The sequence below is a fragment of the Sander lucioperca genome, chromosome 6 (genome assembly GCF_008315115.2).
Source record: "Sander lucioperca isolate FBNREF2018 chromosome 6, SLUC_FBN_1.2, whole genome shotgun sequence".
NCBI classification, from domain to species: Eukaryota; Metazoa; Chordata; class Actinopteri; order Perciformes; family Percidae; genus Sander; species Sander lucioperca.
The window spans coordinates 5,347,538-5,365,598 of record NC_050178.1 but is presented as its reverse complement, the minus strand read 5'-3'; the positions used below and the strand labels follow the sequence as shown (position 1 = coordinate 5,365,598).

At 36.4% G+C, this 18,061-nt stretch overlaps 3 protein-coding genes across 5 annotated transcripts; all 3 read left to right on the top strand.

Annotated features, from left to right (window-relative positions):
* Positions 1–1,253: 1,253 nt before the first annotated feature.
* Positions 1,254–10,162, top strand: si:ch73-361p23.3 (tumor necrosis factor receptor superfamily member 4). 3 transcript variants are annotated; one of them, XM_036001870.1, is made up of 9 exons: positions 1,255–1,418; positions 1,530–1,649; positions 1,899–2,033; positions 2,109–2,175; positions 2,287–2,549; positions 2,634–2,729; positions 3,185–3,310; positions 5,475–5,477; positions 10,150–10,162. In XM_036001870.1, exons 1-7 carry the CDS (start codon positions 1,337–1,339, stop codon positions 3,289–3,291), a joined length of 870 nt encoding a protein of 289 aa, XP_035857763.1. In that variant the 5' UTR covers positions 1,255–1,336; the 3' UTR covers positions 3,292–3,310; positions 5,475–5,477; positions 10,150–10,162. The 3 variants fall into 3 exon arrangements, with proteins under 3 accessions (XP_035857764.1, XP_035857763.1, XP_031157379.1); XM_036001871.1 differs by lacking the exons at positions 5,475–5,477; positions 10,150–10,162 and having other exon boundaries at positions 1,254–1,418; positions 2,287–2,543; positions 3,185–5,060; XM_031301519.2 differs by lacking the exons at positions 5,475–5,477; positions 10,150–10,162 and having other exon boundaries at positions 3,185–5,060.
* LOC116051255 (CD27 antigen-like) lies at positions 8,608–12,169 on the top strand. The gene is made up of 6 exons (XM_031301520.2): positions 8,608–8,783; positions 8,914–9,039; positions 9,206–9,337; positions 10,471–10,566; positions 10,652–10,777; positions 11,476–12,169. Exons 1-6 carry the CDS (start codon positions 8,636–8,638, stop codon positions 11,625–11,627), a joined length of 780 nt encoding a protein of 259 aa, XP_031157380.2. The 5' UTR covers positions 8,608–8,635; the 3' UTR covers positions 11,628–12,169.
* Positions 12,170–12,645: 476 nt separating this feature from the next.
* On the top strand, positions 12,646–17,824 carry arl8ba (ADP-ribosylation factor-like 8Ba). Its single transcript, XM_031301515.2, has 7 exons — positions 12,646–12,905; positions 14,830–14,910; positions 15,029–15,102; positions 15,245–15,338; positions 15,467–15,534; positions 16,682–16,752; positions 16,898–17,824. The coding sequence occupies exons 1-7, from the start codon at positions 12,783–12,785 to the stop codon at positions 16,945–16,947; spliced, it is 561 nt and encodes a 186-aa protein (XP_031157375.1). The 5' UTR covers positions 12,646–12,782; the 3' UTR covers positions 16,948–17,824.
* The last annotated feature ends 237 nt before the right edge of the window (positions 17,825–18,061 follow it).

Sequence of the window (18,061 nt, the reverse complement as noted above, 5' to 3'; positions counted from 1 at the left end):
GAGGTGTATTTCAACATCCGTTCTATCTACCTAAAGCGAGTTTGCATTTGTGTGGTTGTATCTTGCAGAGTGATCAAGACTGTGGTTATTTCCATCTGCTCTTTTACTCCATATGCAAAAAGTACTGTCATGTTCTTACTGGCAAAAAACATAAAGCTGCATAGTTTCCGATAGTTAAACCACAAAGTTCTTGCCTATTTTCCTGAAAGAATAAAAAAAAAAAAGCCCAGATAAAGGGTAATAAACATACCAAAATAGCTCTAAAAGGCTGCTTTTGTTATAGGTTATAACATTCCGTTTCCTAAAAAATTATATATGTTATAATAACCTATAACAAAAGCAGCCTTTTAGAGCTATTTTCGTATGTTTATTACCCTTTCATAACAAACATGTAATTAGTTATTTCATATCAATCAAATAAACTTAGGTATTTAATGATGTGTCAATTAAAATCATCAAAATATATATAGTTAAAAGAAATGTATTGTCTGTTTGAACAATTGAATGACGGATTCTAATTCTAATACTAATACTAATTCATTAGTGGAGTGTGTGCACTGAGGCACATGTGAGAAAGAAGCATTTTTCCTCCGTTATCTTAGCAGAAGAGTAACATTATACTACAGTATCTTAGAAAACCCACAATCCGCACATCATGGAGAGCTGTTCTTTGTGAAACGATGTGACGCTAATTATTTTGTTAGGCTTCTAATATGTTATGCATGTCTGTTATATAAAATGTTTTTTTCTTTTATAGAAATTAGCACAGGTTTGCAATTTATTATACTGTAGTATATATTAACATATATTGTTTAAAATATTTTCAAAAAACTAAAGCACTATTTTCAACAAATAACAACATGTTATGAACAATTCAAATATTGAGTGTTAAAGTCCATTCTTGACCTTTTGACAAAAGAAATAATAACTCAACCAGTCTCAAAACAGATAACATAGACAGAATAATGCACAAGTGTTAACTGTAACTTATTATCATCTTTATTGTTTTCCTTATTGCCATGTTTTTTTTTTTTTTTATTGTTTTGTATTTTAAGTAAGATGTTATAATTGGGCTTATAGTATCCTCACTCCTATTTATGACATCAAAACTTAAAAATGACACAACTTTTGGTTTAATTTAAGAACAACAGTAATGTAAGCCTAAATGACATTGTTATTGGGTCAAAATAACCACATTTTTTTTTTTAAACACACGTGGGTTTTTCATGTCTTTATAAGGTGGTGGTGTCCCCGTCTAGGGTCGTTCTGTCTCATTCTCTGTGGTGCTCCACACAGGAAACGCTCAGTGGCACTTGTCGGCACTGAAGTATTGAAGATGAGGCTGCTCAAACTGCTTATAGTCACTTTAACGTTTTATGAACTCATTGTTGATTCGGATGCTCAGACTTGTCCAAAAGGTAAAGTGTGACTTTATTGTACTAAACTCAAATTTTCCTCCTCATTCTGCATAATGCCGTAGTATATACTAATGATTTTGGTTTTACAACTTCCTCTTATTGTAAAACAAGGTGAAAGACTAATTTATCGTGGAAACGTAAAGCTTGACTGTGACATCTGTCCCGATGACTCTTATCAGCCTGAAGAGAATTATTCCCAATACTGCAAACCATGTACAAGGTGTGATGACGGTAAGTGTTGAAGCTTTTGGTATGATGTATTTTACAAAGAAACTAAAAAATAAAAATAAAAAATACTGTGAGCAATAGCTGAGAAACCTACATCTACAGAATTACTAATTAATCTGTTAATAGAGCCAAGATGGTGCATCAAATTGGCTTTTTTTTTTCTTTTCTCTGAATATAAATATAAATATAATATAAAAATCTGACTGGCTGGTTTTCAAGTCTCATGTGATCTGATGTGTTTTCTTGTTGTAGCAAAGGGAAGTGATATTAAAGAGGAGTGCACGAAAGTGACAAACAGAAAATGTCAGTGCCGTGGAAAATTTGTTCCCTCAGAGAGTGATTCATCCATTTGCAAATGTGACATAGGATTTGGACTAAAGAATACAGGTACAGAGATCGAACACTGCATACAGTATATAAAAGAAATGGTCTTTTTAATAATTCATTATTTTTCCTTGACAGAATGTTTAATGTGTGATGACGGCTATTTCAGCACACAAATCAACTCGCCCTGTGAAAAATGGAGAGAGTATGTCCGCTGCATTATAGTGCACACACATTATATAAACAAATTTGATCTCAATAATGTCTAAAGTAGTTACCTGTTGTTTACAGCTGTATAATGTAACCTTCATTCTAGATGTAAATCAGGAGTGAAAATTCCTGGAAACAGAACCTCAGATGTCACCTGTAATCCGGAGTTGAACCCTAATGACATTACACCCCCCACATCAAACAAAAATGTGTCTTTAATCACATGGTTAACAACCAAGCGTCCACTTGAGGGGGCCCAAACTCAGAGGATGCACAGTACCACCACCACCACCACCACTGCGGCTGCTCCAGCACACACAGACCCCTCAAGGGACCGCCCTTCACCCACAGGCAACTACATTGGTACAGGTACAACTTTGCTGCTATCTTTTTTTACGACACAACCTCATGAAATGAATAATAAGTAACCTGTAGCTGGCTTGTCTTGTTTAGGTATGACCCTCCTCATATTTGGAATTATTGGACTGCTTGTACTGACTGCTGTGACCTGCAAGCTGCACATTACTCCTCAACCAGCAATACTACCAAGTATGTAGCAGGATTAAAAGTAAAGCGCTTTTGTGTATGTAAAGTAATAGTGGACATTTTGGGAAATATTTGGTGTTTTGTTGCTTGCTGAGTTATATGAGAAGATTGATACCACTCTTGTGTTTGACAGAGGTATTGATCTTCTCATCTAAATCTTAAACGAATAAGCATATTTCCTATCAAATGTATTCCTTTGAACATACCTTGTGCATGCTAAAGTGAAAGATATTATACTCATTGTTAGTATGAATCTGAATGTTTTTCATTGTTGTAGGAAACATATGGTTCACATGATATTGCCCACCTTTGCTTCTTCATTCTTGGCTCTGTGCCATTTGCCACATGTGCCAAACATCTTTTGAAAGATAAGGACTATCGATATCGATATTAATTGTGGATAAAGTGTGTTGTAAATAACAACTCGTTATTACTTATGCTTTAATGTTTGTTTTCAGAAAATGACTCATTGTGTCGGAGGCCAGTTGAGGAAAGCGGCGATGGCAGTCTGTCCTCTCTCAAACTGTATCCAGGGGATCACTGTGGTGATGAATCTGTCAACTAAGACTGTGAATTTTTACATTGTCATGTCATTGCTGTTTTTTCAGAAAAACTATTTACTGTATCTGTATTGTAGCAGGTGTATTCACAATCTGCAGTGTGGTCAATACAACTAGTTTTTTGTTGTATAGAATATTGGGCGAATTATGTAAAAGATTTGTCTAAATCATACAACCTCACTTTTGGCCATTTAACTGTAGACTAATTTAAAGTTAAATAGTAAAAGGTAGCAGTAAGGATGTAAAAATATATGTTTTGCTTTCTTAATTAAGATAATTTTGCTTAACAAGTCACTTTCTGTGTGACGTTAATATTTAATACTAATTTGGATATGGAATTGTTTTATAATAACCTCAGAGATCATGCCACTAAATACCTTAGTATGTTATATTACAGTAACAATCCTTAATACTCTTGCTAAAGTGCACATTTATACATATGTTTCTTCTTGCAGTCTTACTGTCTCTATTTTTGGTCATGTTTTGTTTATTCAATTATGTTCCACTGGTAGCAGATTCGTAAGGCTGAGAACAGTAAAAAAAAACATGCTTTCAGTGGTGTGTGGGGTTGGGGGATTTTCCCTTGTGGAGTTAAATGTGCCTCTTTTCCCACTGAGAGATACTTCCTCTCATGTTTTCGTCTCAGCAGTTGGAAAGATTGATGTTGTTAATGTGAAGAATTTCATGTGTACTTCACTGGAGACTTTCCCCAAAATCAATCAGTACAGTCAAAGGAGTTATGAAAGCATGCCCTCATTATTTGTATTCACTTATGTTTCGCTAAAATATCAGATTAGAAATAGAATAGTAGAATATATTTCGAAAAAGCTGCAATTTGGTTCCAACTCATTGATTCCTTTGACAGCTCCCTCTGTTGGAATACTTCAGGGAAAAAAATAAACTTCTTATTTACTGTAAAAACAGTGGTAGAGGAAGTATTCACTTAAGTACAAGTATCAATAAAGCAATGTAAAAATATTATGTTGCAAGTAAAAGTCCTAATAATCCTACTTAAGTAAAAGTACTGAAGTTTAAGCAGTAAAATGTGAAAATATGAAAGGTAAAGGTAGGCCTAAAATGGATAATATTTTATCATTTACTATTTTTACTACTACTAGTTATACTGCATCAATGTGCAAGCAGCATTTTACTGTAGTTGCTGGTCAAGGTGGAGCTTGTTATATTGTTTATATACAGTCAGCTAGTTTAGTCCAGCGGTTCCCAACCTAAGGGTCGGGCCCCTCCTCAAAGAGTCACCAGGTAAATTTTAGGGGTTGTGAGATTATTCTCTAATCTTTGATTTTTTTTTGTGAAATGTTGATTTTGAACATGTATTTAAATGAAATCTGAGAAGTTTAGAGGGGAAATGCCCCTTTGTTGGAACTGCTAACAACAGCTTTTATGTGAGAGGTCACAAGACAAAAAGGTTGAAAAACCTCTGGTTTAAGTTTATTATATGTTTTTATATACAAAATCTTAATGTGAAAAGTAACTACAGTATCAAATAAAAGTTGTAAAAAAAAGTACAATGTTGCCCTGTGAAATGTAGTGAAGAAGTATTAGGTAAAGATACCTCAAAATTGTAGCTACTTACTGTAAGTATAGTACTTGAGTACATGTACTTCTTCTACTACTTCTTCACTGTTTAAACAACAAACAAAGTAGTTGCTATGTGACTCTCTGTAAAGCATGTTTTTTGTTAAATATTTTGTCACCATTTGCAATGTGATGTCCTGAGTGTGTGAATAAAGAATTGCCTTTTGTAACAACTAAACTACCAAATTGAATCTAAGCATTTGTTACAGAGAGAATGCAAATAATGTACACTGGAAACAGTCCCTGCATATACTTTCAGTAAATGTCAGTGATCCAGGAAGTCAGTGTGTGGTTTCCAAGAAAGGTACAACACCCTAACCAAACCCTTTGCTTTTTGTAGAAATAGCTGCAACTTAACTCACTGAATAACAAGAATTAGTGCCACCAACTGATACATAACACACATTCTTAAACGGGGGTTTTACATTGGGCTACAGAGGTCTGGTAAGATCACTTCTTTCTAACTCCCCAATTCTTTTTTCATTTTTGAAGTGCCTCAAGTGACATCACTTTAGGTAATTTATCAGATTTCTCATAGCTCCCTCTGGAGCCACAAAAAGGCTTTAAAAAAACTTGTAGTTGTTTTTAGTAGTTAGTAGTACTGCACAAGACCTGCAAACGGACCTTGATGTGTAAAATCAATGTTCCCCTTTAAGATTAAATAACACATGAAAACTTCCAAGAACGGTGGATACTTTACTGTATTTTCGCTCTATTGGTTCTCTGGTTGTCTAATTTCAAAAGAGAGAAAGATCTTTATTGGATGATGCCTTCCTTTACTCCTGTATTCAGTGAAATAAAGTGCCACACCGTAACCTTATATATTATCACATTGAAGGCTAGCTAAAACAAGTGACAGCACATGTCTTCCACTCACCATCACCACAACGCCCACAGAGTGGGTGGTAGTATCGTCATTGTGTAGCCACAAAGGGCTTAATAGACACTGCAGACAGCTGGATTTCCCTTTACAATGCACTGCAGTATCTATTAAGCCCTTTGTGGCTACTCAATGACGATTTATACTTGAAAACTACGTTTAAGTACGTCTATCCTGAAGGAGGTTTCAAACATGCGACCATGTGGTTGTGAGTGAGTGTGAGTGACAGCAAGGTAAATGTCTTTGATAAAATTGGTGGTACAGCCCACATGTGATGAGGTTTTGATGGGTGAGAATTCAGCTGGGGGATGTCACAAACATTTACAGTTTGGGTGTTACTATTCATTGCGCTATGATCTAAAGGTGACCACCACACCCATACTTCTACAGAATGAAACGCAAAACACAGAATTCATGCAAATGAAGACCACAGCAAATATCTGGCTCTCCCGTCAAAAATGTACAGACCACAAGTCACGCATCAATATGAATCACTTACTTTTGCAAGCTTTTAGATTGAGTCAGTGTGGACACCATCAGAGTTATCAGACAGTATCCATCGATGTTTCTCTGGAAAACAAAGCACCTTGATAAGGCTCAACAACAACAGGCTGCAACCAATGATTGTTTTTTTTTTTATAGATTGGTCTATTGTTTATTTTATGATTACTTGATTTATAGTGGGGTATATAAAAAGATTCCATTACAGGAGCCCAAGGTAATCAATTAGATTCAGACTCCGCTGAATTGGCCAAGTGTGTACACATACAAGGAATTTGACAGCTAGAAACAAGGACAACAAAGCTGAACAAGGTAAACATGAACATTGACTACTATGTAAAGATATAAATATATAGTATATATATATATATATATATATATATATATATATATATATATATATATATATATATATATATATATATATATACATATACACATATACATATATATACTATATATATGTGATATATATATACTATACATATACACATACACACACATATATATATATATATATATGTAACAGGTAGCTTTATGAGGTAGTTAGATTTGGCAGTTAATACAGTGTGCTTGTATTCATGTTAAAAACAATGTGTATAAACTATTGAAATATATCATTTAAAGGTACAGTGAAGTACAGTACTGATTTTAACTGTTCATCAGAGTGATGACCTGTGGGAAGAAACTGTTCTTGTTTTTGGTTGTTTGGGCGAACAGTGTTCTGTAGCGCCTACCAGTGGGGAGGAGCTGAAACAGATGGTCTCCAGGGTGTGTGAGGGTCTGCAGTGATGTTACCTGCCTCTTTCCGCTGGACATGTATAAACCCTGAATGGAGGGCAGGCTGGCACCAATGTTTTTTGTGCAGTCTTTTTTGACTGTCTGTTGTAGTCGATTCCTCAAACACAGTGATGGATGTGCAGAGAACAAATTGGATTATTGCACAGTATAACTGGATCAGCAGCTTACAATGATTTTACAGAGAAAAAACATCCAATCCCCACATTTTGACAAATTGTTACCAGCAAATGTTTGGCACGTTTGCTTCATAACTGACTTACTGTACATTATTTAATTGATTTTCTAAATGGTTGATGAGTCAGGTTGTGTCAATTTCATTTACTAATCATTGGAGTACTACTCAACAGTGTTGCATTTGCCAGGAAACCCCTCCTGCATCAAATGTCAACAAAACCCAATCACACTACACCTACAGTTAGTTAACAGCAGTAAATTCTTTACACATCATAATGCATTTTTTTGTATGAACTCTCCTGCATTATAGACTACGAACATTTCATCCTTTGTTGTAATCCTTATTCCCACTGTTGATTTAAATGTAGTTTTTGGTGACGCTGCTGAATAGTCGGGGAAACCCTTCATGCAGTGGGGTTTAGTACTGCAGGGATTGGTTTCTTAGATTTAATTATATTATACAGATGTTTTATTGCATTCTCACCCTATAGGACGGGTTTTCCAGGAACCAAACTGAGACATATTCAGAATATTGTAATTGCTTCTGTTTCAGTTTATTGGCCTCTTAATGTCATGTTATGTGACTTACTAATTATTGCTGTTCACAATGTCATTTGACTGGAGGATCATTGTCTTGTGTAACAAAGAATTCGTTAACTATAAGACAGATCAGATCCTCAACGATCCTGCTCATCTTCTCCATCAGAAATTCAGAAGCCGTAGCAAGTCATACGGTACATTTCTGCAGCAGAAAACTAGAACTACAAGGTACAGCAAATAATTTGTGCCTACAGCAATTAGACTGCGCAATGAAAAACTATCTAAACTGTCTTTGGTATTTTAACTGCATTACTTACAGCCACTTATCGTAGTTTAATGGTTTGCTTATGTTTCTGTAGTGCTCCTGGAGTGTGCAGAAGTTGTTTTACCCACAGTTTCTGCAGAAGTGTCTGACGTGACAAAACCTGAAACAATACCTCCAACACCAACACATGCGTTATAGGAAAGCCTCTAAGGCCACGCCCACAAAAGATCCATAATAGTGATGACATGCTGTCACAAACATCACACATCACCTGTCTGAAAACACTAGGCTCCCCTTCTAAAGCCAAGCTGAATAACTCTGCTTTATATGTATATAAAATAACATTTCACAATAAAATAAAATCACAAGAGACACAAGACAGGAAAAGAAATTATGCAAACAAAAAAATATTAAATACACTACTTTTGTTATTCAATTTATACTGTTTTTAAATCATGTGCAAGTAGCCTACAATTGGTCTTTCACTTCCTGAACTACACCGCAGATGTCTCACACACTGTCTCTCTGTGATCTAACCACACTCCCAACTCACACTGACGTCAGCAAACAGCCAAGATAAAACCCTGAGGACATGAGCAGAGCACTGGTCATAATGACTGCTCGGATCCTTTCGCTGGCAGTAATATGTGTCTTGAGTATTTGGACTTTAGAATACACTGCAGGCTGTGTTGATGGACAGGATGAGGTAGATGGACAATGCTGTGACCTGTGTTCCCCAGGTAAAAAACATAATTCATCTTTAAAATGATATTATAGTTTATATAAATCTGTTGAACTCATTCATCTCATTGTGTGAATGCTATCTATATTCTTGAGAGTGATTCATTTAATTTGTTTCTTGTTTTAAAGGTACATATTTAAAGGATTACTGCACAGCGCACCAACAAACTGTCTGTAGCCCTTGTGAGGAGGGTTACTTCTCGGACCGACGGAGCATGTTTGACAGATGTGAGAAATGCCGGTCATGCCAACAAGGTAAGACTGAAATTGGTTTGATTTAGAAAAAAATGATAGCCCTGCTCTCTGTGGATTTCTAGTGAAACACCTGTAGATGCTGACAATGTATTTAACTCTGTGGATAAAAGACAAAGCACTGTTATCACCTGGAAGTCCTGTGGTTTAAATTCTTGTCTGTCTACAGAATATACGGTGAAATGTACACTGACCACAAATGCAAACTGTTCATGCCGCTCTGGTTTCCTGTGCTCCAACAATGAGTGTTCAGAGTGTGAGGAAAACAAATGTGTCACTGGGGAGAAACTGAAGAGGACAGGTGAGAGTGGACATATTTTTCTTTTAGATCAAAGAAAAAAGTTATGGTTTTAAAATCGCTGCTGGCACAAATATGGTTTGAATATGTCAATTACTGTTTTCTTTGTTTATTTGTGGGTGTCATGCCGGGGGGGGAGGGGGGTCAAGGTGCACAAATGGAAATAAATGTGGGTTAGACACAGACAGTTATGTACTATACTAGAAATGTAGGTTTGATGAATGCACCCAACCCATTTTTTTCACTTTATAAGACTAATTAAAAAATAAATAATATAAAATAATGATGTTTAAGTAGGCTAAGCATGCAGGAATTTGAAATGCCTTAATATCTCAGTTCACACACACACACACACACACACACACACACACACACACACACACACACACACACACACACACACACACACACACACACACACACACACGGTGAGGTTTTCTCAAATTGTTGTCACATTTATCATTCAAACACTGTTGAATAAACAAGTCTTAATCAATGTGGTCCTTTATGACTGCTATTAGTCAGTACAAGGAGAGCTGTCCATAACAATGTCAGGAAAGTTTGGTGTCAAGAAGTTTGCCAAAGTGTTTGCCAAATTTGAAAAAGCAATCTACCACTGCTACTATCACAAGACTTTAACACCAGTCATGCAAAAGTCTACAGCCATGCCAGTGGTTCTGTGAGGCGGTAATAAGGCACAGCTGTGCTTTGAGTTAAATGTAAACGTCAGCATGCTAACATGTTCACAATGCTAACATGCTGATGCTAAATGGTACAATGTTTACTGTGTTCACAATCTTAGTTTAGCGTGTTAGCATGTTATCATTTGCTAACTAGCACTAAACACAAAGAACAGCTGAGGCTGATCAGAATGTCATTAGCTTTGACATATTTCCCATGAAATGAAATACAAATGCCATCCTCATGGTGGTGATAGATAAAATATCAAGAGGGTCATTAGGATTCATCCTCTGGGCACTATGATTGTATGTACATAACTTCATGGCAATCCCACCAGTAGTTGTTAAGATACAGTATTTCAGTCTGGACCAAATTTGGAAAAATATTGAGAATGAGAATTACTTTTTGATTGAACAAATGGTGGTGGACTCACCTATCTGTCTCTGTCTTTTCAGCCAGGGCGTTGGGTGACGGGTTGTTAAAGTATTCATATCAGTGTGAGCGTTTATGCCCTCATAACGCATATTTTGATGAGAAAGAGGACATCTGCAGTAAGTGAATGCACAATAACTGTTTTTGCTTGATAAAAGTATAGGTGAATTGAACTAACTTGACTATGATTTGATGTTTCACCAGAGATGCACACAGATGGTATAGGCTCCATTAATTTGTTCCTTGGCATCGGCTTTGTTTTAAGTTCTCTCATCCTCCTCGTGTTTCTGTCTTATGCCTGCACAAAGAACCTAAGGAAGCACAAAGCACGTAAGTGGGCATTAATGGAAACATAGTATATAATGAACATAATGAACTCGTTTTAATACATACATACAAATGATCACAGATCTGTAAATAAAAAGGTCATATAATTAGTCAAAAGGAGATCACCTGTGAGTAGTCAAGGGGTTTCAATTGAATACTGTAAATACACCGGGTCAGTATTTGGAACTTTTGATCAGTCAGTACACGAGTCAATGCAGAAACTGTCCAAGTCATCCATAAACATCCATTTGTGTGCCGGTTCATAAAATATTAAGAAATGAAAAGTCACCAATACACCTATGACAATTCAGAAGCGTTGCACATCTGGACATTGCAATTTCCCCCTGTTCTTTTTTGCAAAGTGAAAAGAAAAACAGGGAGAAAACAAGATGGTTACTATGGCAAAGGGTTGTTTCTGAAAGAAATTTAAAAAATTCAATATACAGTATTATTCATTTTTGAAGTGTTTACACTGGCCGTTGCATTTTTATCATCAGATTTTCACTCAGATCCCTGTATTATTTGTTTTTTACTCCTTGAAACACATGAAATCCCAGTCTAGAGGAAGTTATAGTTAAAGTGTAGTGTAGTTGAGTGCAGCTGATGGATACTGTAGGTATAAGAATATGACATGACCGCAGTGATTATTTGATGATGCTACTGTTTTCATAGTTAAACTTGTCTATTTTCCTCTACTCCAGATAATATTCCTACTGAAATATTAGCAGTGTCCACCAACGCCAGTGACTTTCACCTGTCGAAGGAGGAGAGTGGGCACAAGCTCATCATGCAGGATGGATCTGAGAACAGCAACAGTGTTGACCTCCTGCATCTGGAAAAAGTCTCCACTTGATGATAACAAGTCTATAATGACATAAACAGTCTGTTCACGTTAGAGATGTTTTTAAATAGAACTTGAAAGCTATCTATCTATCTAAAGGTCCCTGATTGGATCTCCAGCAGGAAAGTGAAGACCAGCATTTGTCTGATGAACAGATGAAAGCTATAATGAGAAAAGTTTGAAACCATGGTCAAATGGTCCTTTTAATGTGTGTATTTTTAGTATGTGGATTTCTTTTCTAAAAAACTCTGTAAAGTGTCTTTGAGTGTTGTAAAATGTGCTATATAAATACAATGCATTATTATTATTATTATAACTGTTATTTTAGAAGTACTATGTTCATGAGTCCTACATTCATTTTTTGCCAGATTTGGTTAAAAAAATGACTACTGTTTAATAATTTCTAGACACATTTCTTGGAAAGTGACTAGCTGTCTTATATTCTAATGTAAATATTATGCAAAATACTTGCATTAAGCAATGTATTATACATGGTGTATTATACAGTTAATTAACCTCCTAATCTATAATTTTAATAAATAATTCTAAAGCCATTTTTTTCCCAACCACATTATAAAAACTAAATCAAACTAACATTGTAGACCATACACTGCACCACACAGTTTGTGGTCACAGATGATAATCCTGGCAGGATTTAAAATTATTTATGTGTATTATTACATAATACTTAAAATTAAACTGCATTATGTATTTCTTCCCTTGTTTTGTTATGTATGTATGTATGTATGTATGTATGTATGTATGTATGTATGTATGTACCGTATGTATGTATTCATGCTGGGACAGCAGTATAAGAAAGGTGTGCATGCATGAACATACACTATGTGTATGTTGCTCTCTTGACATAGTTCTGTAGCCCTGGTATAATATTCAACAGGAGCAGATTTTTTTGTTATTAAATGTGTTATTTTTCTGTATACATTTTTCTTTTATAGAAATAAAACCTAAACAGTCTTTAGGTAGGAGTATCAACTGGGTGTACTTCCTCCATGTGGTAGTGGGGGCGCTGCCGGGCGCGTTTCAGCAGACTGATCATATGACAGCTGGCTGCGTCCCACTTCCCTTCCTCACTGGAAAAACGCCACATCTGACAGGGAGGGAGAAACACACACAACCACACAGGGGAGCGAGAACACCGACGTAAAGATGTTGGCACTAATGAACCGGCTTCTGGACTGGTTCAAGTCTCTGTTTTGGAAGGAGGAGATGGAGTTGACGCTGGTCGGCCTCCAGTACTCGGGGAAAACAACATTTGTAAACGTGATCGCTGTAAGTCTTCAGCTGCTAGCCACCTTGTTGGGGTAGTGCTAATACTATTAGCGCTAATGATGGGATAAGAGTTACCAAGCTAACTATGTCTTTGCTACACTGTCTGGCTTTCGGGTCCAAAAAAGATGTGATGTTACTCAGTTTGGACCGCAGCATCCATAAAAACAACCCTGAAACTGAGTCAGGTTGTTGGACTTGTGTCAAAAAGTCAGCTGAGCTAACTAGTTTGCTGCTGCAGGTCCAATATACTGTAGGCTATATACAGAGGTGGTCCTCGTCGGCTAGTTGCATACTGTGTTATGACTGTTTAGCATGCTAAACCCAAACGTAGCATACATTTATTTGCTTCATTTAAATCTGATCACTTCCAAACTGTGGGGTCATTTTACACTGAAAGCTGTCAGCCACCAGGACGTTAACGTAAAAACATGTTGACCATTACAACAACTGATCACACACAGACAATTTCACATTACAACACAGTGTGTAAGTTGTGTACAGGTGTCCTGCAACAGGTGGAAACTGACCACTCCAAATACGAATTGTTAAGATGTTAGGAGCCTGTCACAAAGAGGTCAAACTGGAGCTAACTCTTTGAAAATGAATGCAGACAGGGTCAGTTATGTTGTTTTAAACTTGCATGAAATGTTTTGACATATTTACAAAAAAGTTGGTGTTGATATGCCCATGTGGCCAGTGGCATACAAATGTAGCATTTAAGTTAAAATAAACGGCAGTTGATGCTTTTTGTTGTAACCAGCAGCTTCAGATGCAAATTGTGATAAAGTTACACATACAGATTGTATCTTTGCTGTGACATGTGGCTGGAGGTTTTTTTTGCAAGCCATTTCTCTTGTGCAACTTCGTGCAACTTTGTAGGGATTACTTAAAATGGGCAGTGTCTGGTGGAGCAATTTTTCATTGGCTAATCCCTAGACAGCAACTGAGTTTTTAGCATCATATTGTGAAAAGCAAGTTTCGTGACTTTGTTTGGAGTTGTTAATCAGTTTGTGGTTGTGATGGCTCTCACAACAGTTTGCACGCATGGCTGACGACCAATCAGATTTCTCTTGAGACTGTGGCAGTCTGACCTGTTTTGTCCTGTTATTTTAATCTGTGCAATTTCTCTTTTATACACACTGAAAAAAATGAAAAAATGCCCTGCCAGCCAGTGACACAAAAGAGTGAGTGAATAGTTGTTGTGGGGGTGGTTCCTCCTTCCTCAGTCATAAGACCGATGCACTCAGTTCCACTTAGTTTCATCAGGTGACTCCGGCAAGTCATGTGCTGTGAAATCGCAGGATTGCAAAGAAGGGCAGGCGGAAGGAATAGACACAGCTTGTAAGTTTTCGATGTTAAAGGGGAATGCTGCTGATTCTGAATGCTGAAGTTGATTTTCCTTCCCACTTCAGTTTGCAATATTGAATACTCACAAAAGCCAGAACATGTGGAGATACTGTATAATGTTTGGCTTGTTTATCATTTTGGTTTAAAATGATTAATTCTGTGTTGTTTGTTTTTTGTAGTCCCTTTTAAATCTCATATATATATATATATATATATATATATATATATATATATATATATATATATATATATATATATATATATATATATATATATATATATCTCAGTATTTGACTTCAATCCAAGCTACAAAAGGATGTAAAACTGTAAAAGTATAATTCCCATGCAGATGTCATATTTATAATACATTTTATCAAATAATTACACACAGCTGCCCTTATTTTCCTAATAGTTTCCTATTTCCTATTATTATTATTATTATTATTCATTGTGCACATATATATGCACATCCCACTCCCACATGTTTTCTGCAGTGAATTGCAGGGACATTTTCAACAATCAAAAGTCATAGAGTTTCATAAGAAATGACTTATATTTGTTGTATACTTCCTTTCAGTCTGGGCATTTCAGTGAAGACATGATTCCTACAGTCGGGTTCAATATGAGAAAGGTCACCAAAGGAAACGTCACTATCAAGGTATTTTAATCCTTCTGCTGTTATCACACTGTAACTGTAATTAATGAAATGAAAGCAGCACACAGGTTTTACAAGGAGGCAACAATAATTGAAATAGGAATATCATATAATTCTGCAGATCTGGGATATAGGAGGGCAGCCAAGGTTCAGGAGCATGTGGGAGCGGTACTGTCGGGGAGTTAATTCAATCGTGTGAGTATCTCAGTTTCGATTTTCAAGTTTGTCCAAAAAACAAATGGGAGGAAATTTAACAAGCACTCGGTGATGAACTGCACACACTGGAAATGTATGTAAAACACATCTAACTAATACTTTCAGTGTTGCTCATTTTTAGGTACATGGTTGACGCAGCAGATCAAGAAAAGGTGGAGGCATCTAGAAATGAGCTTCATAATTTATTAGACAAACCTCAGTTGCAAGGAATTCCTGTAAGTGTTCTCCTGAAACCAATTTTAAGATTTGTGTCATTTCTGCACCAGTCATGCAAAACTATGTGTGGGTTTTGTCAATGATTACTTTCTGCAGTTGCAGATTTCAGAGTTTTTTGTTTTTTTAGGTTTTGGTACTCGGTAACAAAAGGGATCTCCCTAGTGCTCTAGATGAAAAGCAGCTCATTGAGAAAATGTAAGTATGAAAAATGGTGCGGGATAGCTCAGTTGGTAGAGCGGGCGCCCATATATAGAGGTTTACTCTATAGGCCTTTGCTGCATGTCATTCCCCCCCTCTCTCTCCACTTTCATTTCTTCAGCTGTCCTATCAATAAAGGCCTACAAATGCCCAAAAAATAATCTTAAAAAAAAAAAAAAATGGTGCAAAGTCCTTAACTTATTTAATTTAATTTAATTACAGCTGAATGCCCAGTTCTGTCATATACAGCAGTGCACTGCAGACTGTTTTTGTCATGAAAATGTCCCTATTTATTATATCTTGTTCAGAGGTATGGAGAAATAATTTAGGATTTAATATTAGAGTATTATTATTTTAAACTATGTCTTGTCTATACATAATACAACTTTATTCCTATATATATTTTTTATAATCCTACATCAGTTGAACCACCTTTATGCTAAACAGGTTAAAAGAAAAGCGTGACTTTCATTTATTTTTTGTTAAAACTGGACCTGTGTCGAGTTGTAGTTTACTGTAAGGAACTGTGGAGCTAGAACAGTGACGTGAGTTTTGGCATCGAAAATAAAATTTGGCATTGAAAAAGGAAACACAGTTGTGTCACGATTGGAAAAAGTTCCACTGAAAAATAAAACACAGGCAAGAAGTATTTTATTTTATTTTGATATTTCTGGGTTAGGGTCACCCCTAACCCTGATGCCGGGCTTCATAGCGGGTTGTGGCTCCATAAGACTGAGGTTCTCTCCTTAGTATGCAGATTCATTAAATTAATAAAATCACGCTTTCCTTGCAGTTCTTGAAAAAGAACTGTCAGTGTAAAAAAGAAAAACTGATTAAAAGAGTGACATAAAGAAAAAAATCAGAAGGTTGTCATTAAAAAAAACACATCAGAATGCAAACAATATCAAAATAAAATTGTATGCTTGTGTTTTATTTTTCATTGCCAATGTTTCTTTTTTCAATGTCACTGTTCTAGCTCCACAGGGAACTGGCTCCCTCAGCTGTCAAGTTAGAAACATGCACTGAGAGTTGTGCTCATTCCTTAAACTGTGCCGCACAAGCTGCAGATGAGTGAGATTGATGACCGGCCTAAATGCTTTCTTCTCATTATTTATTTGTTCATGCACCTTTTTCCCCTTCAAAGGAATCTGGCAGCTATTCAGGACAGAGAGATATGCTGCTACTCGATTTCCTGCAAAGAGAAAGACAACATTGGTGAGTTGCATGACTCTATGGACTAAAAGGAGCTAAAACTGTACAAAAATTGTATGCAAATCATATCGTGTTTTGCTCCTGAGTTAGAAATGCCTGAATCCTTAACCGATTCTCAGACTGACGCAGCATGTTTCCTTGATTCCAGACATCACACTTCAGTGGCTCATTCAGCACTCAAAATCCAGGAGGAGCTAAAAATATAGGAGTTGTTTTCCAGCTGTGTTAGCCACGTTACTGTCATGCCACCCCCCCCATCACTCTGCGAGGATGTAAAGTTGTATCTTCAACTCACATGCTGCTCTGTTCTGCTTGTGACACGTTTTCCCCCCTTTTCATGTTGTGGTTCTTTCACAAACCCTGAGAATGCACTACTAAAAATATGATTCTGATACCAAATGTAATGAATTTTATTGGCATTATTCGTCCTGTAAAGCTGTACTTAAACTTGGAGTCTGAATCAAATTTCGGATCTACATTTAGGCATTACCTGGTTGATCATACCCAGTGGTTTAGAACGCTAATCTTGGGTATACAACAACACCCTATGGAAGGAGGGTTGATTCTGTCAAACAGGCCTCATATAACGAGCAATGTTCTTTACACAGTCAGATATGATGCCAGGAGATTACTAATGTGGATATGTAGATTGTTTTTGATGACTGTCACCCTCCGCTTGATAAGGTTTTCTTCTTTCAAGGTCTATTGTTTTAGAAAACTCTGCATTTAAGCAAGTCAATTGATGCAGGTCTGTACAAATATCAAGCTAGTATGATTTTTACTGATGTGAGATGTGCGTGTATGAATATATGATTCTATTTAAAGTCTGAATGTGCTAAAAGTAAAGCTGTACGGGGTTGTGTGGTTCATATTGGCCTCTGTTTGTAAGTAGCCTCAGTGGAATGATGTGTGTGCTGCCTTGAAGCTGAGAGAGTGGCAAAATACAAAGTGCCTTGTGCAATGTCTCTCACAGCTGAAGCAAAGCAGCATGCAAGGGGTGCCTACCTGGGAAGTAAAGATTAAAACAACACAACTTCAATATATTCAAGAATAAAAAGGCATGCTTTTTAATTTTGACATTGTCCTGTTATTTGTGCACCCAATTTTGTATCACAAGGTGTATAGGTGTATGATGAAAGGATTGGCATGGTGCTGCAAAGCTATTCTTTCTTCTCGTTGCATGACTTTTGAGAACAGCAAACCGTTTGATCTAATCAGTGTAAGAACAATTTGAATTGGTCATATTTACAGAGTCATGTTGAAATTGGTTGGTAAGTTAGATCTATGCAGGATTACCTAACTTTACCTACTA

What these genes read in the sequence shown, in the direction of transcription:
- si:ch73-361p23.3 (XM_036001870.1), top strand. Translation starts at nt 1,337, where the DNA reads ATGAGGCTGCTCAAACTGCTTATAGTCACTTTAACGTTTTATGAACTC. An exon ending in ATGTACAAGGTGTGATGACG is followed by an intron (nt 1,650 to 1,898) that starts GTAAGTGTTGAA and finishes TTCTTGTTGTAG; the next exon opens with CAAAGGGAAGTGATATTAAA. An exon ending in ATTTGGACTAAAGAATACAG is followed by an intron (nt 2,034 to 2,108) that starts GTACAGAGATCG and finishes TTTCCTTGACAG; the next exon opens with AATGTTTAATGTGTGATGAC.
- LOC116051255 (XM_031301520.2), top strand. Translation starts at nt 8,636, where the DNA reads ATGAGCAGAGCACTGGTCATAATGACTGCTCGGATCCTTTCGCTGGCA. An exon ending in ATGCCGGTCATGCCAACAAG is followed by an intron (nt 9,040 to 9,205) that starts GTAAGACTGAAA and finishes GTCTGTCTACAG; the next exon opens with AATATACGGTGAAATGTACA. An exon ending in GGAGAAACTGAAGAGGACAG is followed by an intron (nt 9,338 to 10,470) that starts GTGAGAGTGGAC and finishes CTGTCTTTTCAG; the next exon opens with CCAGGGCGTTGGGTGACGGG.
- arl8ba (XM_031301515.2), top strand. Translation starts at nt 12,783, where the DNA reads ATGTTGGCACTAATGAACCGGCTTCTGGACTGGTTCAAGTCTCTGTTT. An exon ending in CTCAGTTGCAAGGAATTCCT is followed by an intron (nt 15,339 to 15,466) that starts GTAAGTGTTCTC and finishes TTGTTTTTTTAG; the next exon opens with GTTTTGGTACTCGGTAACAA. An exon ending in AAGCAGCTCATTGAGAAAAT is followed by an intron (nt 15,535 to 16,681) that starts GTAAGTATGAAA and finishes TCCCCTTCAAAG; the next exon opens with GAATCTGGCAGCTATTCAGG.